The sequence below is a fragment of the Solanum stenotomum genome, chromosome 8 (genome assembly GCF_019186545.1).
Source record: "Solanum stenotomum isolate F172 chromosome 8, ASM1918654v1, whole genome shotgun sequence".
Classification (NCBI taxonomy): Eukaryota; Viridiplantae; Streptophyta; class Magnoliopsida; order Solanales; family Solanaceae; genus Solanum; species Solanum stenotomum.
The window spans coordinates 2,677,332-2,703,552 of NC_064289.1; the positions used below are offsets into that span (position 1 = coordinate 2,677,332).

Below are 26,221 nucleotides of genomic sequence, written 5' to 3' on the forward strand. Positions count from 1 at the left end.
TAGCTGTGATGTGTCATTTGACAATTTTGTTTTAGAGTGCGGCTGCCGCTTGGTTTCGATGAATTTAATGTGCTGCCTGCATTCAACCATTTACTACTTTGTGTTTTGCCTTGTTACATATTAGACGGGTACCTTGTATAATTTGTTACCTACGTGCTAGCAATTGGAAAGATAAAAACTTTGAGACAGGTCAAGACTTTAGTTAATTGATATATATGCTGTTTTTTAATCTTGCAATTATAGTTAATTGATGCGTATTGTTATGAAATATACTGTTAACGTGAATGTTAGTATTAAATAATGTATGGCAAATTGATATGAGTTGGTGTAAACATCGAATACAATCAAGTATTATATCCCATGGTGTAGCCACCCGGCAGTGCATTCTTGAATCTTACTTTCTATTCGACTTTGATTCATTTATACTAAGTGTCTATTTGTCATCCCGTTGGTTTCTCAGATTGTAAAACATGATAACTTTATCATCTCAAACAGTTACGAATCCTAACTCAAATGAATATACAAACAAGATAACAAAATAAGGTTTTACTTTGTAAAACAAATACACACTACTCGATCCTTATCCTCTTATTTTATTATATAAGAGAAGGTTCGACTTATTAATATCACAAGTTCAGGAAATAGTACAATCTAATTCACCAATACTCAGAAATAACGTCAAGTGTGTTTCGGATCCTTCAAAACAAATGCATATTTTGTAGTATCCTTCACGAGTACAACAACATTTCTGGAGGGTAGGAAGCAACATATATAAGGATAAACCTCAACGCCCTGAATTTGCAAGGGTGCATTGTGACTGAAACAAGGCGAAAATGGTCGAAGGTTGTGTATATGTCCCTAAAGCAGGATGTTGCCAATTACCACTATTCTCCAAAGGACCATTTCCTTGAATAATGTTTTTGGCTTGTCCATTAACGTTGTCAACACACTTAACATTTTCATCTTGAGATGTTGTAGGAGAAAATATAAGTGGAGACAACAAAGGAATTGCACAGTTAGAAGAAGCTTCTTCCATGAAATTGAAAGGTACTTTGTAACCATCAACATTCATTTTGTCATCAAGTTGTAGAGAAGAAGGTGCTTTCTTTTGCAACCTTGTACAAGACATTTTCCCTTTCCCCTCTTTCTTGCTTGTTTCCATTGTCACAAACTAATAATTATGATTCCTTAAGGAATCTTAATCTTAGTTATATTTAAAAAATATAACTAAGTTGATGATGCTAAATTTGTTTTAAGAAAGAAGAAAAGAGAAATGTGTTTTTATGGTGCGGAAAATATGGGGTCAGTTGTGAAGGTACTATTTTACTTTTCACGGTTATAATTTTTATGTACAATAATTAAATGATGATTTAAGAAAATAACGAACAGTTGGAACCGATAATATTTTATTTCAAGGAACATTATATTCACAAGTTCCCATCACTTTACTTTACGCGGCTATTAATGTCGTAACTCCTTGTTCATATTCTGATTTGTCATTAGCGGGGTCAAGATTTTCACTAAGAGATTCAAAATATGAAGATGGATGAAGTAAACATGAGAAAAAGTCGAATGCGGTTAAACATCTTTTTATTTATACATAAAAAATAATTTTAATCACGTATAAATAGTGTAATTTTTTGTAGAAAAAGATTTAGTGATCCGATGAACCTCTCAACCCTACCTAGCTCCCTGTTGTCTGCATATTGCATCGATCATTGACACATGGTTGGATTTGCAGTTTGTTTTATGAGTAAAAACACACAATGACTAGAGACAAATTAATAATAATGGTCCTTATTCATTTAATAAATGTAATTAACAAGAAAAGTTAAAGATTAAACCGGATTTTCAGTAAAACCAAGTTTAGTTTCAAAATAAGAAGGGACCCCAAAGTGCTGGTGGCCCAAATTAATCATTAGCTGGGTCATGATTTTCCCCTAATAGATGGTGTCCTTTTCTATGCGTGGGGTCTGAAAAAGGACCGGACACGAGTCCATTGGCATATAACATGTAAAATGATACGAATAGTATAAAGACATATAAATTAAATCCAATTTAATTATATTGGGACTGTTTTTCTATGGTTACAAGTGAACGGTCATCAAAATTGTGATGAAGTGGTAAGTACTCATCCATTATTAACTAAAAATCTCATGTTAAAGCCACATTTGATAGGGAGGCTTTACCTCCCAAAGTGGGACTTTCATGTGCAAATTCGGATTAATCACATCCCAAAGTAGAGATCGTACTACGGATGAGAAATCAATAAAAAAAGTTTATGTTAATCAGAGCAACAAAGTTGCTTGAACTTTTTCCCTATTTACGATTCGAATTGTGATCAAGTTTGGATGAAAACAATTGAAACCATAGCCAATTTATGTCAATTGAGTGTTAAAGTTCTCAGCTAAGAATCATGGACAAATGCATTATTATTATTATTATTATTATATATTGATATGCAACATATTAACATACATTTACAAGTATACAAATGTACGTACGTATAGAGTTTTCTTACAAAATCATCAAAAATATAATACCACTAAGAAAACTTCTTGTTGCTCATACATAGCAACAATGTTTCTTATAAGATCTACCAAAACTCGAGGAACTTTTCCTACTAATCATCAAACAAAAGTCGCTAAAGACATCCATCCATCCTTCCATTTGATCGAAGACTTTTAGAGTGTCAAGCAACCCCAAAATCTAGCCTCAGAAGGCTCAATAAAGCAGGAAAATGCTCAAGTCCGTTATGTAATTCCTATTTTGGTTTTAAACTAAAAAAAATACAACATTTTCTTTATTTATTTTGCTGACTAATACACAAAACTAAACTTCAGAATCAGTAGATTGATTCTTTATTTTATTTTGGAGATGTCTGTAACCAGTCTTAATTAATTTCAGTTTGGTTGGAGAATCCTCTCATGGTTTTGTTCCTCAATAACTGCAATAAATTAAAAAAAATTCCTTCATTAGAAACTAAATAATTTTTCCATGCTTATTAATAAGTAATTAGTAAACTAAGCATTTCAATTAGAATGATTAATTACCTTCTTGACTACTGGAGGAGATAGGAATGAGTGGTGATGATCTTGCACTGTGGAACTCAGGAATTTGTGATATTGATGAAGGGTCATTAGTAGTAGATAAATGACTCTTATGAGGCATAGTAATGGGATTATCCTGAGGCAAATTATTATTCCTAGCGATAATTACATTCTTAGGAGACATTATGTCACTTGTAGAAACTGGAATATTGGAAGCTGATGCTGATTTGATGCTTTTTATTGTTGATGATTTTGGGGAAAATTCAGGCTGAATAAATGAAGTTACAGCCCCCTTCATTTTCTCCATTATACCTATTAGCAACAAAAAACAGAGCAGTGAAATAGTTTTAATGTGCGAAATAGGCTTTAATTTCCTTAAAGAGATATAGCACGTATACATTTAACGTTACCTATATCACTGGAAGATGAATGCCTAGGGCTCATAGCCTCAGTTATGATCTGTGAAAGTGATCTTTCGCCTTCACCGGGCTCAAACTTTTCTGCAAAGTACTCTTTCACTGAAATACCTTTGTCCCATTTTTTAACTGGACTTGTAAGAGCGTTAGCATTTTGGTCTACATTTTGTCCCAATTTATTCACATTAGCAAAGTGAACATTTTTTGGTGTTTTTTGGATATCAGATTCATGGTTATCGGTGTTTGATAGAGTGAGATTTGAGATTTTAGAAGCAAACACGTGTGTTGCATCAGATACTGCAGCATAAGCTGGTGCCAATCTCTCCGTAACAGTTTCTGTTATGGTTTTACTTGGACTATCAAGTAATTTCTCCATATTATTATCGTGTTCAAAAACCTGATTGCGTTTGATGCTTCTAGGAGTAACATGTTTCTCAGATAACACTGGATCTGCTCGTGGATGTTGTCGTGCTGCCTCCTTTAATGGCTCAGGTGCCAATTCTGATTCATACACTAAACAAAAACACAAAAGTTATAGATAATAACATACGTTTCGATCAACTAGATTTGTTGTACCAATAATGAGGATGTTCGTATAAATAATAACGGAGTAATGTTAAGAACATATTACTTGGAGCACCAAGATATTCAGGATCTACATCTTCTTCATCATCGTCATCCAACGTAACACCCCATGAAGGTGCGTTATTGTCATCATGAACATCATTTTCTTGCATTTTTTTCCTACCACTTAAACTGTGTTTGAGTTTTTTTGCCTTTTCTTTTACTTTGGAGATAACTGATTTCTTGCCATGAGTTGGTGTATATTCTTCATGATCATAATAAGCTGTTGGGGATGAACTTGTTGACCAACTCCTTTCATTTCCTAATACAAAATTAGTGTTAAATTAAGCCACTAAATATAGAAATAACAAAAAATTAAAATTGTTTATGCTCTTTAGAGTATTAACCTGGTAAAAGTTGTTCAAAAGTTGTTGAATTAGACTTGGGACTACTTCTGGATGAGTGTGAAAACTTTTCAAGTTGAGCCATACGTATTTTTTTTTGTTTTTTTTTATGAGATACCTTGAAATCTTTTCTTTCTTTGTGAGTTTGAGTTTTTTCTTCGCCTTTTCGTACATATGAATTCAACGATAGCTAAAGCATGGTTTGCGGGTTCCTCTGGTTGGAAATTAAAAGCCAATTAGTGTTATTTAATCAAAGTGTTTGTTGCTAATTTACAAATGGCGATAGATTAAAGATGCATATATATTTTTAAGAATGTTTTTGATTTGAAATAGGAATTGACCTTGTCTTCAGAGTAACTAATTTCCTTTATGTTAGCCTCATGTCATGGGATAAGATAATTATGTCCAAACATCATGTTTAGAGACAAAAATTTCATGACAAGAAACAGTTTGGTTATTTAAATAACTAAAGAATTTTTTTTTTCACTAAAAAAAGAAGAAGAAAATAAGAAGAAACTTGGCATTTTAAGTTCACTATATAATTGTTGACTCTAAAAACATCAAATATTTTTTAGATTAAGTGGTCTTGAATCTTGATTAATGGAAATTTTATTTGTATTGAGATGAGAAAAAAATGTTGGGTACATATATATTGTTTAGCTTAGAACTATTTCAAATATAGTGATAATATACTACTCTATTATCTTTGGGGTAATAAGAATTTGAAAGACAGTCACTCTCCTTTCAAGGTAGCAATAAAATTTGCATATACATACATGTTCTTTTTAAGTCTTACTTATGACATTACACTGAGTGTGTTATTATTGCACTAATGATCAGAGATAGAGCTATCTTATGGTCAGGGTTCATCCAAACTCCCTTAAGCGAAGAATTATACATATTTAAAATAATTTTCTTATGTATATATAGTAGATGTCGAACCTATTTTACCTAATTAGTTTGTCTACTTCTTCATAATTTGAATTTCATTAGTGAAAATCCCAACTTCCGCAACAGAGAATGAACCTTCGTTTTGTTGGGGCCTCGATATTTCAAATTTTGATTCATGGGCCAGGATTCATATTGATTGGACAGTGAAAGCCCACCCAATGGCGTAATCGGGTCCATCCTGAAATATCCTAATCGGTACACTCATATTACCCTTTTCAAAAGTGTAGAAAATCAGCATTCTCGATTTCTTCACTCTCCATTATCTCCTGCGATGGCGTCCATCGCCGCTCATGGTCTTGCAATTCCCGTCAACCGTTCTCACCGCCGGCTCAATTCAGCTAACACAACCACCGGTACCTCTGTCACTGCTGCTTCACTCCATCCCCTTAAAATCAAGTCAAAACTACCGACATTTTCATCTTCGCAAAACCCTAAACCCTCATCCTCAAACACCCGTGATAATTCTAACATTTTTGCCTCAGAACAGCTCCAAAATGTGGTGAAAACCTCCGCCGCCATTGGTGCTGGTCTTTACGCGCTCTCCAGTGGTGTGTCTAATGTTCTCGTCAGTGGGAACGGTGGTGGTGGATCCGGAGGAGGTGGTTATGGCGGTGGAGGTGGAGGTGGAGGCGGTGGAGATAGTTTCTGGTCGAAGATTTTCTCTCCTGCCGCGATTGCAGGAGAAGAGGAATCACAGGAATGGGATTCGCATGGATTGCCGGCGAATATTGTGGTACAGCTGAACAAGCTCAGTGGGTTTAAGAAGTATAAGGTTTCCGACATCCTTTTCTTCGACCGCCGTCGTGGGTCGACGGTTGGGACGGAGGATTCGTTCTTCGAAATGCTATCCTTGCGGCCAGGTGGTGTTTACACAAAGGCGCAGCTCCAGAAAGAGCTAGAAACGCTAGCAACCAGTGGAATGTTTGAAAAAGTTGATCTTGATGCGAAGACTAACCCTGATGGGACAGTCGGGGTTACTATATCCTTCTTGGAAAGCACTTGGCAGTCAGCTGATAAGTTTAGGTGTATCAATGTTGGGCTAATGCCACAGTCGAAGCCCATAGAGATGGATGCAGACATGACGGAGAAGGAGAAATTGGAGTACTTTAATAGCCAGGAACAGGATTATAGGAGGAGGATTGAAAGGTCTAGGCCATGTTTGTTGCCGGTGTCTGTGCAAAGGGAAATTTTGCAGTTGTTGAGGGAAAAAGGAACAGTTAGTGCCAGGTTGCTGCAGAAGATTAGGGATAAAGTGCAGCAGTGGTATCATGACAATGGGTATGCTTGTGCTCAAGTAGTGAACTTTGGAAATTTGAATACAAAGGAGGTTGTTTGTGAGGTGGTGGAAGGGGATATTACTCAAATGGTAATTCAGTTTCAGGATAAGCTGGGCAATGTATGTGAAGGTAACACTCAGTATCCGGTCGTCCGGAGAGAATTGCCTAGGCAGGTAAGAATTTCTTTAATGCAGTGGACTTCGTTTGAATTTTTAAGTTAGTTTTTTAAAAGAAAAAAAACTTGCATTTTTCTGACATGCTATTAAATTTGGTTCCCATGTTGCATTTTGTTAGTATCATTGTATTTATAAAAGAACGACTGCTTCACTACATGCCAGAGCTGAATGAGAGTTGTGCATGTTATGCTTTTGAATTGCGGGGTTTCCTTCATTGGATTGATTTTAATTTTGTTTGGTTTGATTCACTAATAAACATAAATTTGATTAATGCATAGTCATTGTTGTTTCTTAAAGTGCTATATTATTATTCTGCTGATGGAGGTACTACAATAATTTTTTGCTTCATCGTTTTAATTTTTTACTACACTTCTGGTACAGGTTGATGATTTGAGTATTCTGTTAAATCTCATATCTCTTACTGGTCTGTAGCATGCTTAGTGGTCCTATATCTTTTGGTTCTTATTCAGTAAAATACAGTATTGGTCTAAAGTGATTTTTCTTATCAAAATTTCTTTCGACATTTCTGCACTTTGGTGTAGCATTTTACGTGTATACTTCAATTCTAGTCTTTTTGTGCTCTTATGCACTGAAGCCTGCAATTTGGGATTAACATGGCTCTAACAATGTGTGATAATTTAGCTTCGTCAAGGGAAAGTTTTCAACATTGAAGCTGGAAAACAAGCTTTGAGAAATATAAATTCTCTAGCCCTCTTCTCTAATATTGAAGTCAACCCTCGCCCCGATGAAAAGAATGAGGGAGGGATAATTGTTGAAATTAAGCTTAAGGAATTGGAACAGAAGTCAGCTGAAGTCAGTACTGAATGGAGCATTGTCCCAGGACGTGGAGGTCGCCCCACATTGGTACACCATTAAACATCTGAACTGCATAGTTTTGGTACGGATTACTACTGTTAGCCCACTGCTAAGTGCCTTCATTTTCTGTGTCATGCATTCAGGCTTCAATTCAACCAGGTGGAACTGTTTCATTTGAGCATCGGAATCTTTACGGGCTCAATCGCTCAATTCTTGGTTCAGTTACTACTAGTAACTTCCTCAATCCTCAGGTTATTGTTTCATTATGTTTTCGTTGTTGATGCTTTTGGTTGTGTTCTGCTGTCCTTTTTTGTGGTGTCTTACACATTAGTAATGATCCCAACCTAATCTTTTTTACAGGATGATCTTGCATTTAAGTTGGAGTATGTTCATCCTTATTTAGATGGTGTTTATAATCCTCGAAACCGTACACTCCGTACTAGCTGCTTCAACAGCAGAAAGTTGAGTCCTGTCTTTACTGGGGGGCCTGGAGTAGATGAAGTCCCTCCCATTTGGGTTGATCGCGCTGGACTTAAAGCCAACATTACTGAGGTATGCCAACACTGGTATAACTGTGATGCATCTGGCCAACAGGTCTCCGTTATGAAATGTTTGTCTAATTTGTAGAGAACCTTTATAGCATTTGGTGGTTAATAGCAAAATTCAACAAAAAAAGGATCTCTCTCGTGGGTGCTTAAATGACTTGTTGAATATTATGGAAGTTGGTATTAATTTTTTTTTTTTGATAAAGCTCGGAAGTCGTATTCATAGGACAGTATAGAGTGTCTGTTTTGATTACTCGTTTGGGACTGATAAAAGTTTCACATAGATAATGTACTAATTACCGTATGCATTTAACCATTTGTTTGCTGCAGAATTTCACTCGTCAGAGTAAATTCACTTATGGACTTGTGATGGAAGAAATAACAACACGTGATGAAAGCAGCCACATCTCTGCTCGTGGACAGAGGGTATTGCCAAGTGGTGGAATTAGTGCAGATGGACCTCCCACTACCCTTAGTGAAACTGGCATTGACCGCATGGCATTTTTACAAGCTAACATTACACGAGATAACACCAAGTTCATAAATGGGACAATAGTTGGTGAGAGGAATGTGTTCCAGGTAAGATTAGTTTCTGTTTTTGTTTTGTCTTCACTCATTGAGTTTGTTTTGCAAATCAAAGTTTGGAGTAGCTTTTGGGCTTTCGTAATAAAAAATGCATAGCAGCAACTGGTCGGCTTTCATTGGGAAATTATCTCATAACATTTAATAATTGACTGTTTCCTATGCTCCAGAAGTCCATTTACCTTGTGACTTTTGTTGCTACTCTGACAAGCCCTCTAATTCATGCTGTAGATGTACGAGATCTTGGATATAATATCTGGTTACATTTCTTTTATGGATTCTAATGTAGTTATTGTGTTACAGGTCGATCAAGGACTTGGAGTGGGCACTAAGTTCCCTTTCTTTAACCGTCACCAGCTGACAATGACCCAATTTATCCAGTTAAAGCAAGTAGAAGAAGGTGCTGGTAAGGCTCCACCACCTGTTCTAGTCCTCCATGGCCATTACGGTGGATGTGTTGGAGATCTTCCCAGTTATGATGCTTTCACACTTGGGGGACCTTATTCAGTCCGGGGTTACAATATGGGAGAGATAGGTGCAGCTAGAAATATTGTTGAGGTATGTATGGTTTGTACTATTTTCTCAGTTTTTGCTACAAAACTTATCTAATGTAGTGGTTGCAATGCTTCCTCCAGTTGGCTGCTGAGCTGCGGATACCTGTTAGAAACACACATGTGTATGCATTTGCAGAACATGGAAATGATCTTGGGACTTCAAAAGATGTCAAAGGAAACCCAACAGAGGTCTATAGGAGGATGGGTCATGGCTCCTCATATGGTGTCGGAGTAAAACTAGGTCTAGTACGAGCAGAATATGCTGTTGACCACAATTCTGGAACTGGGGCAGTATTCTTCCGTTTTGGAGAGAGATTCTAGTTTCAGATTTCGTGGTCAGATCCTTTTTTTGCAGCTAGTCGGATTTAATGAGTCAAGAACTACACACGGTTGAGTTTGGTATTCGGTAAACTCTAAAACTTTGTTTGGTAAAAGATCTTCTAAGATTATGGTTAGAACCTTGTTGAAAGAAAGTGAGTATCCTCTCTAGCTTTGATGCTTCATTCGTGTAACCCAAAAAATGTAATATAGGAATTTGTGCATTTCTTGTTCCAAAATTTCATTTCTTTCCCTTGGTGGGGTTTCTTGAAATAACTAAGTAGTAATTGCTTTGATTGGAATCTGCCGTTATGAGATGATTTATAATGACAATATCTATTTCTATTGACAATACATAATTTAACTATTTTTCACAAGATTTCTGGATGATCATCAACACTAGAGTAGAGAAAGCATCATCTTAAGATAAAACCTAAATGGCAACTATATAAGCAAATTGTGTGCAATAATTACAACTTTGGTTAAGGTAAATACAAAGAATTGCAGAAGTAAATTATATTTCAAGAGATTTCATCAATTATTCAAAGAATAGCAAAGTAAATACAACAAGAGTTGCAGAGCTTGATTAAATTTCAAACTTTTGAATACACAGAATCTTATACCAGCAGGATAGGGCTGCTGAATTTTACCTACTCCATATTTTTTGAAAGAGGAAACAGTACAAACCAGACACTCACTAAAAGATAGTTCATACAAGCATACATACAAATAACCTATGTAGGGAAATACATCTGCCATAATAGAAGGCTCAAAGCAGGACAAATGAAGGAACCAACGCTTCCATGTAATTGTCAACAAAATGATGCACAAAAAAGTCATCTATAGCTCTCACAGATTTAATCCCCATATAATTTTAGTCGCGAAGTAGATGAACATAAGAAATATATACAATAAATATGAAGGTGAGACATACAATTACTTAATTCAACAGAAATTCAGCAACTTAATTCAACAAAGACAGTATAAGAAATTCAGTTACTGTATCCTCCCAATGATTTGATTATCAAGTTTGTCATATTAGGGAACCGGGGCAGCAAAATCTAGGTGAATTACGAAAATATATGCTAGAATCACTCCAATAATATGTACAGACAAGTTCTTCCTCCTATTACAGAATTTGAAGCAAGCACAAAACTAAGGAGACATAAAATATGTTGACAAAATATGGAGCAAATAATTAATTTCTTATAGAAGAAGAGTGAAAGAAGAAGAAAAAGAAGGATGAAGATTCAAATACCCAATATGTTCGGGCTGCTGACAACGTTTTATATTACTCTCTAGATCATTGCGGAAAAAGAAGGTTCAACACACCCATTACTACAAAAACGATACACCATTTAGCATTCAAAGGACACGTCGGTGTTGTACTGCAAACGATTTGCTGCTGCTGGACGAGACATATTTCAGGAAAAAGACAACTAAAATGCATCGCAAGGATAAATCAGACCAACTGCCTATCTGCTGTCTAACTCAAATTTGTCCCAGATTTTACCAGAGAACACCACCACATGAATCTGCCATGATTCCTCCATGATTTGCAGGTCTGCACTACAAATGAAGTTATGTTGGGAGCTGTTCTATAATGACTAAATTTTCAATAAAACATAAGTACATGTAATAAGGCATGCCATAGAATTTTCCAGATGTGTAGAATGCTCGTCTGATCTGCGAAAGCATCTCTGCTCATCAGAAACAGAAACCAAGAAAAATGCCTAACATGAATAAATGAAGCTCTCCTATTTACTTAATTTGTCCTTCCATCTTTGTTTGCATCAATTCAAAAGAATAGCAAAGAAGTTACTTCTAATATCTTACTTTACAGATGCTGAGAAGGCATATTCACCCAACACGATCTGTACTACACAATAATATCTTTCCATGGCAATAATCTCTTAATATGCTATGACCGAGACCACTTTTGCCAGTCTTACTCCCAGATAAAATGGTCAATATCCCCAACCCTCTACAGAAGCATTCTACCTTCAAGTCCTAAAGCCCAAAAATGACATCTGCAAGCTATTGTAATTGTAAAACCCAAAAATAAAATCTGCAAGCTTTCGTATGAAAGTCTTTCAGCTTTATTAAGTTTCACAACTGAATACACTAAAAAACCATGAATATGAGCAGAACACAAGATCTATGGACTATGAGTAGTGGGGTGATCCTAAGTTGCTTTCTCTCATTTCTACAAAAATCATGGATTCACCTCCAAATTCATATATGAAGAGAGTGCCAGAACACAAACATGTAAACCACAGTACTGACCAATACACAAGGAAAAAGTGAATTACATATATTATTCTATGAATTCTTCTGTTATGTTAGAAGATCTTTCGAGTTAGGAACCTACAGTCAGAAACAAAGAGCTAACAGGAAAGCTAGGGAAATAAGTCTAGTATTTGACAGGAGACCTTTTAGACTGGCTAGAAACTTGTGTTTCCATAAAAAAAAAGCTTGATATTTAGAAAACTTCTACTTCTAAAGAACTTCTAATTTGCTTTAAAAGATAAATGATTCAGTATCGGAACTATAAAGGAGTGGAACCGTTAAAGGACTCATATAGCCAACACAACTAGTTTGGGACCTAGGTATACTTGATTGATTGTTTACCAGATTGATCAATGCAAATTTATTTTCTTTACCACAAATGCAAGATTATATGCTCAAACTCGTTGTCCTAGTTGCAAACCACCAAGTCAGACTTCTGATAACTTAAATCAGTATTCATCCCTCTACAAGCAATTGTAAATAATTGAGTTCGGAAATCTATCCAAAAAAATGATAACTTTTTCCTCAAAAATACTCAAATAAACATTTTAGGACTTGGCAGCTCGGATAATTAAAGGACCTTACCCCAGCTTCTGGAGCTACTTATCATTAGAAGCAACAGGATGATAGTAACCAAAATTATTTCCAGACCAGTCCCGCTGCGGCACCATATTATAGTGATGATGAAACCCAAGTGGCGGTCCACCCCCGTAACCAACAGGCATGCCTACATGTCCTCCATTTGGCATTCCCATCATTGGCATAGGCACCATTTGTGGTTGGTACGGCATCAGAGTTGGCGTTGCCATGTGGCCATTAGTATTGCGCAGGTGACCACCCTCACTGGACTCACGCATACTCTCTGCCGCCGGTGTGGAAGTAAACAAATGATCAGACGAAGAAGGACCCTCGTTCGGCTGCATTCTCTTCGTATACAATCTGTATTTCTGTAAATGACTTGCTACGTTCTCTCTCGTCAATCCTTCCACATTCATAAGCTGCATAATTGTTTTCGGCACAGCCCCTTTGATACCTAAGTGCGCCACCACTTCAATAAAACGCTTGTGTAACTGCGGCGTCCAAACAAGTCTGGGCCGCTTCGGAGTCTTAGCAGAGGAATCATCCGCAAAATTCTCGTTACACAGAGATGAATCACCCTCCTCAGTGCCTCCGGATTCAACCCGTCGGAGCTTCCTCGGGTCGGATCCCTCTCTTATCAGATCCGTTTCATCTCTTTCAGTAACAGTCTCTTCTCTAGTCCTCTCATAGCTAAACGGCTTGAAATATGAGTTATTCATCGAAGCCATATCCTGTGAGTGCCATCTCTGGAGAGAAGAAAACGTATTCTGCGAAGCACGATTTACATCGGCCATCGTCTTTGACAATTCCGGCGATATTCTGAACGCAGCAGCGAGTTCCGAGGGAATCAACTGCAGAGTCAACGGCGTGAGATCATCGATGTCGGGAAGTCCAACCTCCCAGAGAAGTCTGTCATCGTTACCACCGCTGTATTCATCGTCGGTTAGGTTCACTTCTTCACCCATGGTAACAATATTTTGTAACTACTAAATTATATTCCGGTCACCAGAAGATATTCCGGCGAATTTGAGAGAGATGCCGTTGAATGAACGAAAATGGAGAAGGCGAAGAAGATGAGGAAATGGGAAAGCGATAGGCGGTGGAAAATGGAAATAAATAAGCTAAAAGGGAAAAAGGTCGATAGCGTAATAAAAAGTACAATATCTCATTGCAACGTGGCACTGGCCCACTACCAGCGTGGATGCTTTACCAGATATTTTTCATCTCTTCTCTTTGTTAAAGGTCCTAAAACTCCCCCCCCTGAATTATTAAAAATAGTATAATTACGCCCTTTTTGTACAAAATTACATTTACTTTTTATGAACTGAGATCCAATGCAAATGATCAGCATTCAGTTCTAAGTCTTTAGCTAGAAAATGGAAGTAACGACTTAAATTATTAGGTATAAGCGTTTTTAGATGTGAGATCTTTTTATTTAATTTAAAACTAATTCATTTAGTTACAAGTAGGTTTAAGAGAGTTCTAGCATATGCCTTGAAGGACTAAACCCCTCGTATGTGGCGATGACTTGTAGCTAAGGGGGAAAAGTCCAACCAAGATCGAATATAGCTGATTTTTAACCCTTTTCCCAATTTATTTTAATAAAGTGTATGAGGTGATGGTCTGAAATAGAGCATATATGCTACTGAGGTTTATAAGTAGAGCATAATAGATTTACGGCGTTCTATATCCGAATTCACAATTAAAAAAATTTAAAGTTTAAATTACAGAGAAGATATTATTTGTTACTCCGTAAAGAAAAGTAGTAACTTTTAGAGTGAAACGTTTTATGAAAAAAAACAGTAATAAATAATAATATTAGTTTAAGTAAACTTTATTTGTTAGTGCCATGGTGCTCGTAGCTCCAACGTACGATAAATCAAATATTAAAGTTACTACTATTTGCTCTTTCTTTAATATGCCACCTACGTTTATTGCACTTTGTTATGTATTTTACCTTTTAAAGAATTGACCTCACCTATTATATACTATATATATAGATTTTCTTTTTAAAGAAGCAGATTCTCATATTATCCAGAATCAACTCTCTTATTTATTTTAATCCTTTTTTAACAATATATTTAACGTCCATATTCACAATGCACTCAATTCCCATAAAATAACTACAAGTGGCCGAATATTTCCAATTTACTACGTATAAAAAACTGTAATGACGATTGAGGAAGCTTACGACTTACGAGTAGTTAGTACACACGTATGCTTTTTATATTGTTAAATTCTCACCATTATTTTTATGAAAAAAATGAAAGAGATTTACCAGTGCATTATGAATTAGTTCTTTGCTATGTATTCACCTTACATTAATAATCAACTATTAATTCCAAACAAACATATATAACAATTTCTCCTTATAATTATGATTACTACCTCACAAATAATCACTGATTTTTAGTATTGCTAAGACAATTTAGACACTCACAAACTAGAGATTCTTTTTAATGCCCCACACTTATCTACCCAAACATTAATCCGCTTTTAACCTACTCTGAACTAGTATGTATAAGTTCAACAACAATAACTAACCTTAATTCAGACAAATTTAAGCTGAGAGTCAATTGAAAACAGTCTCTCTACCTCACAAAGGTACGGATAAGGTCTGTGAATGTACATCTATCCTCCCCAGACCCCAACTTGTGGGATTATACTTGGTATGTTGTTGTAGTATGACTTGCATAAGCCAACACAGGGAACATAGCAAATATTAAGCAGAATCTAACTGCGGTGAAGTTGCAAGTTCAGCAAACATAAACATAGAAGGAAATGAGACATACTTGGCCATGATAGAACATTGTCAATACCATACATAAAAATTCTGGCTTCACCTAAAACATCAACTTTCCACATGGCGACATTTTGTACAGTCTTGTTGATATAAAAACTACCTCACTTTTTTTATCATTTATACACCGTTTAGAGACTTGATTTTTCCTCTGCATGGCTATCAGGAATATTTGACATCCGAGCCCCAGCATACCTGATCCTATGTATAAACGTCCAACTACACAATATACAGTTCTCTAGTACAAGCAACAACTTTATTTGCAATCACAGCCCATACTGCCCTCAAAGAGAGTTCTAGAGCCAGAGCACAAGACACGGGGGGAAATAAAGGAAGAGAGGTAGCTCAAACTAGCCTCGGTCAGCTGTACAACTTTTTTCCTAAAAGCTAAGCAAGATTTGGAGACTGAGCAGCAATTCTTCGTTCTGCAACATTCATAAAAGCAAATCATTCAGTATCATTGTAACAACTAGATAGGCAAAGTTCTAGTCAAATGCAAGCAGAAGAGCTGCTTACCTCCAGCTGCAACAAGTTTCTCAACACGAGCAACAATGTGTTTTCCATAAGTGTATTTCTTCAGAGCATTCAAGTGAACCTTTATTCTAGAAAGGATCAGCTCACGTTGCTGATCACTGCACGTTTCCAAAACTTTCTGTACAACATAATTTGCAAACTGATCTTTCATCATTGCCTGGGTAAAGAAGGAAGAAAAATGAGAAAATAACACAAATTGAAAGGAACGGCGACATCCACATTAAGACATAGTCAATCAGAGACAGACATGAAATGCATAAGCAAGGCTTGCAGACTTGAAAAGTGAAGCCTTGACTTAATATTATAACGAGTGGAGAGAAGAAGAGAAGGGAAGAGATGGAGATTAGCAAGTCAAGCCAGTTTTAAGGAAAAATGTGGACTTGAAAAAGTGAAGCCTTAATTTAGTATAATAAACCTATGAACAAAATTTAATGGAAAAGACAAGAAAAGGAGGTGACGGAGATTAGCAAGTCAAACCAGTTTGAAGGGAAAATGCAGACTTGAAAAGTGAAGTCATTAAATGGTTAGTATAACTGGATGCATTTGTCAATCCAAGGAGAGAAGTAATAGCACGTTAGATGCCATAGACAGCCATGAGTCCATGATGCAAAAGTGGATGAGATTTTGAAAGATATCATGGACAGGAGAGTTATAAGGCTTTCCTGTGACAATTAAAGTAAACCATGTTTGGCAAAGAGTTACATGATACCAATAAGTACTTCGCTTCTTTTAAGCCATGAAAGCTAACTGCTTACTTACTTCATGCAGAATTTTATCAATCACCTGATCCTGGAACAATGGAAAGGGGATCAAGAATGGCTAAATGTAGTACCACAAGAAAAGGCAAAATGATGTCCTATCGATTTTGTAATCTTCACGAACCAAATGAAAAAATGATTCGGAGAACTCATAGTAAAGCATAATTAATGCCAAGTCTTGCTACAAAGTGAACAGTCTACACAGTGTGGACTTCGAAACAAGCATTGCTCAAGGATTCAATTTTTTTGGAAAACACGGGCACCTTCCAAAGTGGAGTGCTTCTTATGGTTGGTGGACAAAGAGGCTTGTTTACATAGGAGATCTTCAAAAATAGGTTTCTAGTTGAGCAGCAGGCACCACTAGTGTGGAAAAGATTCTCGTAGTATTGGTTTATTAGCCACCTCGTCATTCACAGTAAGGTGATTGCCTTGCTATGGCTTAATTTTCTCAACATATTGGGGTTTCGATGGGTGATGTTCAAAACCACAACTTGGTTGTCGCAATATTGGCACTGAAAGAGAAGGAAAAGGGAAAATAGTTTGATGGAGCACTATTCCATCTTGCATTTGGACAGTGTGAAAACGAAAGGAATGTATCATGTTTTGAAGACAAAATCACCTCAATATAACAGATCAAGTTTAATTGCAAAGGTTTGTTTTGGTTTGGTGCAAGGAAAAACTTGTAAATGAAACAGACTCTACAGTTACCCTCTTAGAATCCCTACAAGATTATATTAGGGTTCTTTTTAGTTTTAGCTTATTTGTAGGTCTGGTCTTCTTTAATGCTTCATATAATAATATATTTACCTTTCTCAAAGAACGGTGAAAGGCCTTATCTTTAAAAACTTCCTGCCCTTGGGAAAAGAAATTTTGACACAATATTTCATTTTCAATTGAAGTGATACCACCTAAACAACTTCTCATTTTCAATTGAAGTGATACCACCCTAAACAACTTCCTAGCTGCCACTTTTCACCAACTTCAACTTTTACAGAAATGAGTAGCTATCAACAAGCTCCATGCTGATACCTTCAAACTCAAATACAGAAAAAGAAAGGCTTCTGGCCACTGTTCAATTCTGGAGTTCCTCGAGATCCAGTTAAGGAAAATGACAGAACAGTGTAACATGGTTTTTTGAGCTCCTTGTATATTAAAGTATTTTCCTGCCTCTTCTCATACCTACCGTTTTGATCTAAGATTCCAATTCTTCCATACCCTATTGTTCTAAAAAAATGAAAAAAATATTAGATATCCTACCAATCTCTCCAATCTAGTTTATGGATACATTAGTAGACAATACATTAATACTAAATGGTAGAAATAAGACACTTATCCTATTAGAACTAACCAATACTAGAGATATTAAGGTGCATAATAGATCAATATGAACATTAAGAGCTGTCTCATATAATTACCAGTTGTTGCTAGTATCATATTCTATTACCTGGGCTCTGCTTCACAATAAGTACACAGGAGCCAAATCTTCAGCATTGTGAGTTAATAGGTTGTTACAAGAATGCTACAACAATAAGGGACCACTGAAAAGACCGTATAAATATCATGGCTTCACCAATTCAATAGGTACGTACATCCTAAACTGCAAGCTATGTTGCTCGACACTTCGAAAATGTCGAGGGGTGCGTGTGGGATCCTCCAAATATAGTGTGTTTGAAGGATCCGACCAACTGTGGCAACATTTTTGTTGAGTCGAGCAACTTAGACTGCAAGTACCAAAATATCCTGCACCACCGTAAGGGCCTAGTAAAATGATGTTATTCATGAACATTGGTGTTTTTGACCAGATATAAGAGTTAAATTTTACAAAAAGAGAAAAATAGAGAACGCTCAACCTCTATTACATCCAAGGGTTGGAAATTTTATACCTTATTCCCAAACTCTGATGAGGATATCTCAACATTACATAGATCCAAGCCAAACAAATGAGGGGAGGTTAAAAATGTTAGAAGGTCCAGTACAAGGCAGTATAGAATAATGGGAACATAATAATTATACACAGCAATATTATACTTGAAACTAAGACTAGAAATAAAATAAAGCTTAGACAAACCTGAAGAGGTTCATTTTCATCAGTCGTGCCGAGCATCTCATCCACCAGGAGCTGCCTTTCGCTGGCACCACCAAAAGCTAGACACTTCTCAACAACATTAGAGGCAAACTTCTGCTGGCTCATTTGCACAATCTTCCCAGCTAGTTCCTTAATAATAGCAGAACGCTCGTGTGGCTTCCCATGCTCCAGTACATGCTGCCAGTGTTGCATTTAAAATAAAAGGGGGAGGGTGGGGGGTATCTCAGCAACAGATGAGAAAAATCTTCAAAGAAACATGAGTACTAAAAAACATAGCATGGTTGGATTCCAAAAATTGAAAAGAGCAAAAAGAGCTTTTTCCCTCACAGCAAGCTTATAACGAGTCCTTTAGCAAGAAAAACACTATAACTAAGGGGAGCAAGAACTGAAGGTTAGTGAGGTATGGAAGATGGATTGACAATAACTTTGATCTAAGATCCACATTTGCCTTTACAAAGAAAGCATATTTGGCGCCAGTAACGAAGCTACGCAAATGTCCACGGTAGTTAAGGTTTCCACACCCTTCCAACATTGCTATAAGTCCGATTTCGAGAATGTACCGTATTAGTCCTCCTTTTAGATATTTATTAACGGGGTCAGCATTTTCTTAGACATAAATAAAAGGCATTCATTGGAAAATCAAATCAAAATGCACAATACTACATTTCTTGAACAAGTGACTCCATATGCTATTTCCGCATCAAATTTATGAAATGGATGCATTGTGTGAATTGTTCCATAATATGTTGTAAAGGATATGAGAAGGAGAACAGGATACATCACAATACTCCAAAAGCAAAGCATGCAGGTTATTTCAGAAAAGCACATACCTGAATAACATAATTACCATATTGATCTTGTGCCAACATGCTAACAGATCCCAGAATTTCTTCCATCACTTTACTTTGTGTAATTGCATCACAGCAGTGTTCCAATACTCTCTGCCAGATGAAGAAAATTCTTCAAAATAAACTACAAATGACTGTGATGAATAACACTACTGCACATTACTCATCTACCTGAATTACACGACAGCCATATGGATGGGTGGAGAGATTCACAACTTGACCAAAAAATGTAGAGATGATGAATTGAATGTGTTCTTCTGGTACACATTCAATACACTTCTGGACGACATGATTCCCATTCTGATCTCGTACACAACGCATGACATGACCATCAAGCTCCTCAACCATTTTAATCTTCTGGTCCACATCTACCACTTCTATTGCCTGCAAGTGAACCAAAATTTTGTTTGAGCAAAGCTTTGAACTCACAGAGTTCATACACTTGGAAAGCAGCTCATAATCCGCCAATTAGTTAGAACTCTTTAACATTTATCACACATCAGGGTCACTGGCAGAGCAAATATAAATCTCCAGCAACTACATAACATTATTGCTTAAATAGTTATATTACTTTTGAGCTATTTTTCTTATTGGGATAAATATCTTTTGAACCAAAGATAAAACGGAAACAAGTCTGCATAAACAATTTATAATTCAGTTCTGTGAACCTTCTGAATCACGCGGCAACCATACATCTGAAGGCTCAGTGTTAATACATGGCTAAAGAGCTTGCTAGCCAATTCTCTCCTCTGACATGCCATTCCATGTTCAAAAAACTGAAAGGGAAGTATTTGAGTCAGTCTAAGCAAAACACTCTAAGAGAGCACAAGACAGTGGTCATTATCCACCTCCCACTCCACACTGAAACCAAAGTTACGCATACCTTCTGGATTACGTAATTACCAAAAACATCAGTCATCAAAGTAAGAGCTTGGGGAATAATTTCCTGAAAAACCATGTTTTTCTCCTCAGGGGTGGCAGTTTCCAGTTTTTGTTGGATGAACCGGCTACCATACTGATCCGCACTGATTATATATGATACAGACAATTTCAGAATCATTTCTGATCAACTTACTAATAAATAGGAACAATTCTAAGTAAAAAAAAATGCACGACAAAATTCACTAGATACCTGAACTCGACAACGTGACCAGTAATTTCTGAAAGCTCAAAACACCTGGTCTTATTACTCTTGAACTCTTCCAATAGAGAGGAAGCAAAGCTGTTTTCCATGTTATCCAAGTGCCATGATCCTATTACACCTGAAGTTATGTTTCTCATTGCACCAGGGAACCTCATATTATAATCACCGTGCCTCATTGGACTACCAGGACCAACTGGAGAGTTTGGAACGACAGGACTTGCCAAGGGACTTCCAGGATATGATAAACCGACTCCAAATGCAGGATTGGCATAATAGCCATGATGACTTGAACCACTACCTTTACTGCTGAGTGGGACACCATATTGTGACTTCGGAGATAATGCATTACCAAGATAAGCTTTCTGAAGCAAGTCCATATAGGAATTGCCCATGTAGTTCCTATCCATCGAAGGATCATTCAGTGCGGCAACCTGTGCAACATATTCAGCTGTCAAGTACTGAAGATACATAGGATCCATGAAGGATGCCTGTAAAGCACTCCCAGACATTTGATTTCCCATTCTGCCGAGATTCTGCTCTGAGACACCAGAGTTCAAATGAGATGCCCCTAGCATTCGAGAGTCCATTCCAGGTAAAGCCATCCCAGACGCGGCAGCAGCAGTTTCAAACAAAGGAGGCAGATTATAGTTGCCAAGATGGCTTGTCACTGGATTGACGGAATGACTACCTAAACCATAATTGGAAGGACTATCCATATGCTGATATTGAGAAAGTACACCACCTCCACCATTCAGTGTGGACGTTTGAGATCCTTTCACATAAGAATTATTAGAGGCAACTGCAGATCTGTGCAGATCGTCATGGAGGTTAGAACTGTTAAGGTCTGACTTGTTGCCAGCACCAGTGTCAATATATGGTCCTTTAGCAGAGTGAGATTTAGACGACATATTAAACTGAGCAGATTCAGATCTCTTCAGATATGCATGCTGCTGAGAGTTATTCTGACTACCTGTTAAATTGTAAGAATATTATTTGTAACAGGCATTGTGTACAATCTGAGAAAGATCTATATCTAACATACCATTTGAAAGATTCATGCTAGACAAAGCAGCAAGCAGATCTGCAGACTCGGCAGTGTGAGAGACACCATTAAATGAATTTGGACTATTAACGCTCCTCTTCTCAGAAGTGGCTACCCTTCCTCCACCGATAGGAGTGAGGGAAGGGCTAGGAGCCCTAGCAATGCGCTGGGCATCAGGAGTAGTGCTTCTTGATAAGGAAGCCCCCAAAGCAGCAGCATATGTAAAGGAAGCAGGCGCCCCAACATGTTGAGCAGCAGATGAGCCTTGTCCATTAGATACTGACCTTAAAGGATCTGAAGTTGAAAACTCATGACGGAGGTGAGACAGCTCAGCTTCTGCTGAACCCAAGTTATCACTACTTTCATCAAAAGCATTGCGGCTAGCTGGTCGTGAAGGGGGACCAGGAGCAGGAGTCACACGGCTCAAGTCATCCTGAAGTAACATAATTTATAACCCATCAGAATGGTCATTTCAAAAAAAAAAAAGAAATATTGACAAACTGTAACACTTTCTATTGGAGAAACCTAAAGGGGTTTTTCACCTTGCAGCTAGAATTTTATACTACATAACAGATATCATTAACGATTTATTACATTGGTTGGATCTCAAGTTACAAAAACGGAAGAAAAAATTAACAAGAGACATCTATATCAGCATAAGAATGGCATATTAAAAAGAATCAGATGACAGGCAGCAAGCAGTTGAAGATTCTCCATTACATTCTAAAAGGTATACTTTCCTAGATGCAGTGCAATTACCAAGACTTCCCTATATACAGTATGAAAACTCCAGTTATATACACAGGTAAATAAATCCCATACACATATCACCAAGCACAAAAAAAAGATGCAAAAATAGGAAGGACATAACATGGCCGAATGTAATTGCAGAACGAGCAGGGAACATTTCCACTGTTTTGCCAGTAAGGTTAGAAGAAAATTACCAAACAGCTACTTCTGTTTTTCTCCAAGGGAACTCGATTTTGGGAAAGCAAAGAGGTTTTAAAATATTGAGTCAAAAACTCAATCCACGCAGATGGAGTAAAAGTGGAATCAGCATGACTGGACCAGATCTTAATTAAAAGAAACATCAACTAATCATTCCACTTATTCCTTGGTCCATCAAAAAGTGACACAATATGCTACTGATACACAGATGAAACAAATATATAATAAAAACTTGTCATGTTCATATACCCACTAATTGGACAGAGTTATGGTTTTCAAGTTATCACTTGTTATTACACTATTTTGTGTTTATCCTGCCAGTGCAAAAACCAGTATCATCTACGGAATATGCTATACTCATTTTTGCAATTATAGGTGGTTCTTGAAGGATTGTAGAATGAAAAGAAAGAAAAAATAGGACTATCAATAGCAGAATTTCCTTAAGACGCATAAGTGCCTAATATTTTCATCATCCTAACTAAATGATTGAGTAAATGGAGTTATGAATCTATCAAAATATGTCATGAACAAATAGTTTAACAGAGACAGAAATGAAAAGTATAATTACTAATGCACACATATATGCAAAATATTTCAAGGTAGAAATGCTATCATGAACACATACAGCCATAGAACATTATACTCTAGTATACTACAATTTCAAAAATGAGTTTTACAAATTTGGAATCTCAAATCATGCCTAAATACCTCCAAAAAACCTGTAGATAGCTGTTTGGTTCTATTCCAAAAACATACAGCTTTGTACAGTAAAAATAACAAGATTATTTCTTACAGAAAAAATCCTAATATTTAAAGCATTTGATACCTCAATATGGAAGAAACATCCATTAATCAAAGTTCAAATTGAAACTAACAAAGTTTCATGTGTGCACCTGAAATATTTCAGCAATGCTCTTCTGTTTACTACCTAGTCCTAGTCCTGGTAACCCAATCAGCCCATCACCACCCCACTCTACTGAACCCTGCAATTTGTCTGACTCATTCTCGTTCTCAGCTTTTATCGAGTTAAACCCCGGAGGCATAGCAAAGAGTGACCTCCCACTACTACTCCCATTATCATTCTTGTTCACCTTCCTCCTATCCCCAATTGCAGAACTCCCTCCTTGCATCCTCTGTGCAAACCTCCAATCCTCCTTAGACAACAGTGGTGGAGGTAACCTAGGGTTAAGATTAACATTCGCGTAATAGTACGATAAGTAAGCAGGATCAGACCTAAGCTCCTCTTCAGACCTGAACCCATTATTGTTAAACAACCCACCTACTGCACTTAAAGAACCCTCAATAGTAGGTGGAGCTGACCCACTTCTATACAAATTCAGCTCCTTTTCATGATCATCAGCTTCTTGTCTCCTCTGTTCACGAAGTGACATTCCTATCTCTTTGTCAAACTCATCACCAAACGAATTCTCATTGTTTCCAAGCATTGGACTTGGACCAAATTCAGATAGCATCTTTCACAAAAAAAAAAAATTAAACACTTTATAGTACTCCACTCATCACCACAACAAAATATAATTTATACCCACAAACCCTAGCAACCCAAGAAAGCTAAAAAAATCAAAACTTTATGATACAAACACCAAAAATCAAAAACCCCACATATCAAAACATGAAAATCAAAGATTTAATTCAAGAAAAATCCAATCTTTGATCACATAACTCCATGAAAGTTATGTATAAACATGGAGATAATGAAAGCGGTGTAAAGAGGTTGAGGGGATTTTATTGAATATGTTGTGAGAGAGAGAGAGAAAAAGTGAGAGAGCAAGAAAAATTCAATCTTTGCGGCGAATTGTAGTTATAAAGGTAGTTTTAGGGTTTTGTTTTTCAACACTACAAAAGATTATCATTTTCTTTTTTTTACTACTTGGAAATAGGAGTATATAAAAATAAGAAAATAATTCCTCAATAATAAATTAAATTACCTTTCCTTAATTAAAGGGACCTAATTGACCAAGTGAAAAAATAAGTGCATATTTATAGATAGATACTTGTTGAAAGTGCAGCACAGTGATGTTTGTCTACCTCGTGTTCTTGTAGAAGAATCTAAAGATGACACGTGTACATTGTAGATTCGGAAAAAACTAACCAAACACTGTCTTAACCAATTAAAATTTAACAAATGGCTTGTTGTGGTAAGTTAATATCTCTGTAAAAATTTAGTGTTTTATTTCCTAATATTGAAAAAAGGACTGGGTTTAGTTGGGTTTAATTACTGGCAGGTGGGTTAGTCTTTATTACTTTACAGATTTTTGGCAAGTGTAGCTGATATGGTAAATGTCAATTTCAAGTCTTTCCTCTTTTAAATAAAAATATACCAACAACTAAGGAAAAAAGTTCAGATTTGTCTATGTGTATAATTCCAAATTGTTCAATTTTATGTGCTATTATGCTTTTGGTTCATTCATATCGTTAGAATTATAGTGTGAAATGGGCAAAATTAATGTGTCAAAGTATTTTCATGACAAAGTTTCAAATCTAATTCAATTGTTCTTAATTAACTTTTTAGATTAGAATTTCATTAGGGGGTTAAGGCCTAAGGATAAAATGAGACTTTTCCTTAATGCAGGGTAAGATTAAATTCAAAATATATTAGAGTGAATCTGCTCAAGTTCAGATAGTAGTGCATGATCAAATTTGAGAATTTTTTTCCTAGAATATAATATTAACAAAGCAAAGTGCGATGCACAAGGTACATTCTAAGTAAACTACAAACTCATTGGTACAAGTATTTTTCTACAAGATTGAGTAACAGTATTTTAATCATTGAAAACAAATGAGAAATATAGGGCATGAGGGACAATTTATGACAATAATCAAATTTTACACAAAATTACTAAAAATGAAAAAAAAAAGTGGTAAATTTTCTCTTAATTTTTCAAATAGATAAGTAAAAATAAATATATTTTTAATATCAGGTAAAAATGAACGAACGAAACAAAATTAAATATATATAATATAATAAATTTGACAATTACTAAGGAAGAGACAAAGAACTTTCAAAGAGATAAAATCAAATTTTGTGTTAAATATGTGTAAATATGAGAAAGATTCTTGGAGTCAGAAAGATCTGTTCTTACTGATAATAAAAACATTTTAAGAAGGGTTATTAAAAGTAGAGTTATTGAAGATGAATAATAAATTGTTGCGTTTAACTAGGAGTATTAATAACTAAGGTCAATAATTTATTTGAGCCCATAAACTGAATTATACTTATATTTAAAATGAAAAGGTAAAATTATAACACTGATGTTATTTGTTTTGAATTTTGATCCCTAATTAGGAAAGGATGGCTAAACAAAAAAATCAATCGAAATGAATTAATCTTCAAATATATCTCCACCTTATTGGGTACATTATATTAGCTCAAAAAAACATATGCACTGATATAAAATATAAAAAAAGTCCATGTGCATAATCACCATGGATCGTAGTAGGATAGTTGTATTTCGAATTTAAATTTTTTAAAATATAAAAATAATTTGAATATCAAAAATCGGATGAAAAATCTATTATATG

General features: G+C 36.1%; 4 protein-coding genes across 5 annotated transcripts; 1 reads left to right on the top strand and 3 right to left on the bottom strand.

Annotated features, from left to right (window-relative positions):
• Positions 1-2,802: 2,802 nt before the first annotated feature.
• LOC125872599 (uncharacterized) lies at positions 2,803-4,537 on the bottom strand. The gene is made up of 5 exons (XM_049553346.1): positions 4,438-4,537; positions 4,098-4,352; positions 3,461-3,979; positions 3,054-3,362; positions 2,803-2,947 (listed from the first exon to the last, which is right to left on the bottom strand). The coding sequence occupies exons 1-5, from the start codon at positions 4,517-4,519 to the stop codon at positions 2,904-2,906; spliced, it is 1,209 nt and encodes a 402-aa protein (XP_049409303.1). The 5' UTR covers positions 4,520-4,537; the 3' UTR covers positions 2,803-2,903.
• A 1,024-nt stretch (positions 4,538-5,561) lies between these two features.
• On the top strand, positions 5,562-9,892 carry LOC125872593 (protein TOC75-3, chloroplastic). The gene is made up of 7 exons (XM_049553340.1): positions 5,562-6,835; positions 7,481-7,702; positions 7,798-7,905; positions 8,015-8,206; positions 8,530-8,778; positions 9,085-9,339; positions 9,417-9,892. The coding sequence occupies exons 1-7, from the start codon at positions 5,657-5,659 to the stop codon at positions 9,654-9,656; spliced, it is 2,445 nt and encodes an 814-aa protein (XP_049409297.1). The 5' UTR covers positions 5,562-5,656; the 3' UTR covers positions 9,657-9,892.
• A 945-nt stretch (positions 9,893-10,837) lies between these two features.
• On the bottom strand, positions 10,838-13,636 carry LOC125872602 (transcription factor PCL1-like). Of its 2 annotated transcripts, none has more exons than XM_049553348.1 (2): positions 12,528-13,636; positions 10,838-11,217 (listed from the first exon to the last, which is right to left on the bottom strand). In XM_049553348.1, the coding sequence occupies exon 1, from the start codon at positions 13,484-13,486 to the stop codon at positions 12,542-12,544; it is 945 nt and encodes a 314-aa protein (XP_049409305.1). In that variant the 5' UTR covers positions 13,487-13,636; the 3' UTR covers positions 10,838-11,217; positions 12,528-12,541. The 2 variants fall into 2 exon arrangements, with proteins under 2 accessions (XP_049409305.1, XP_049409306.1); XM_049553349.1 differs by having other exon boundaries at positions 10,838-11,222.
• A 1,657-nt stretch (positions 13,637-15,293) lies between these two features.
• On the bottom strand, positions 15,294-24,534 carry LOC125872592 (pumilio homolog 2-like). Its single transcript, XM_049553338.1, has 10 exons — positions 23,575-24,534; positions 21,734-22,166; positions 20,680-21,661; positions 20,431-20,572; positions 20,216-20,323; positions 19,719-19,931; positions 19,530-19,640; positions 18,682-18,876; positions 15,838-16,012; positions 15,294-15,746 (listed from the first exon to the last, which is right to left on the bottom strand). Exons 1-10 carry the CDS (start codon positions 24,151-24,153, stop codon positions 15,709-15,711), a joined length of 2,976 nt encoding a protein of 991 aa, XP_049409295.1. The 5' UTR covers positions 24,154-24,534; the 3' UTR covers positions 15,294-15,708.
• Positions 24,535-26,221: the final 1,687 nt, after the last annotated feature.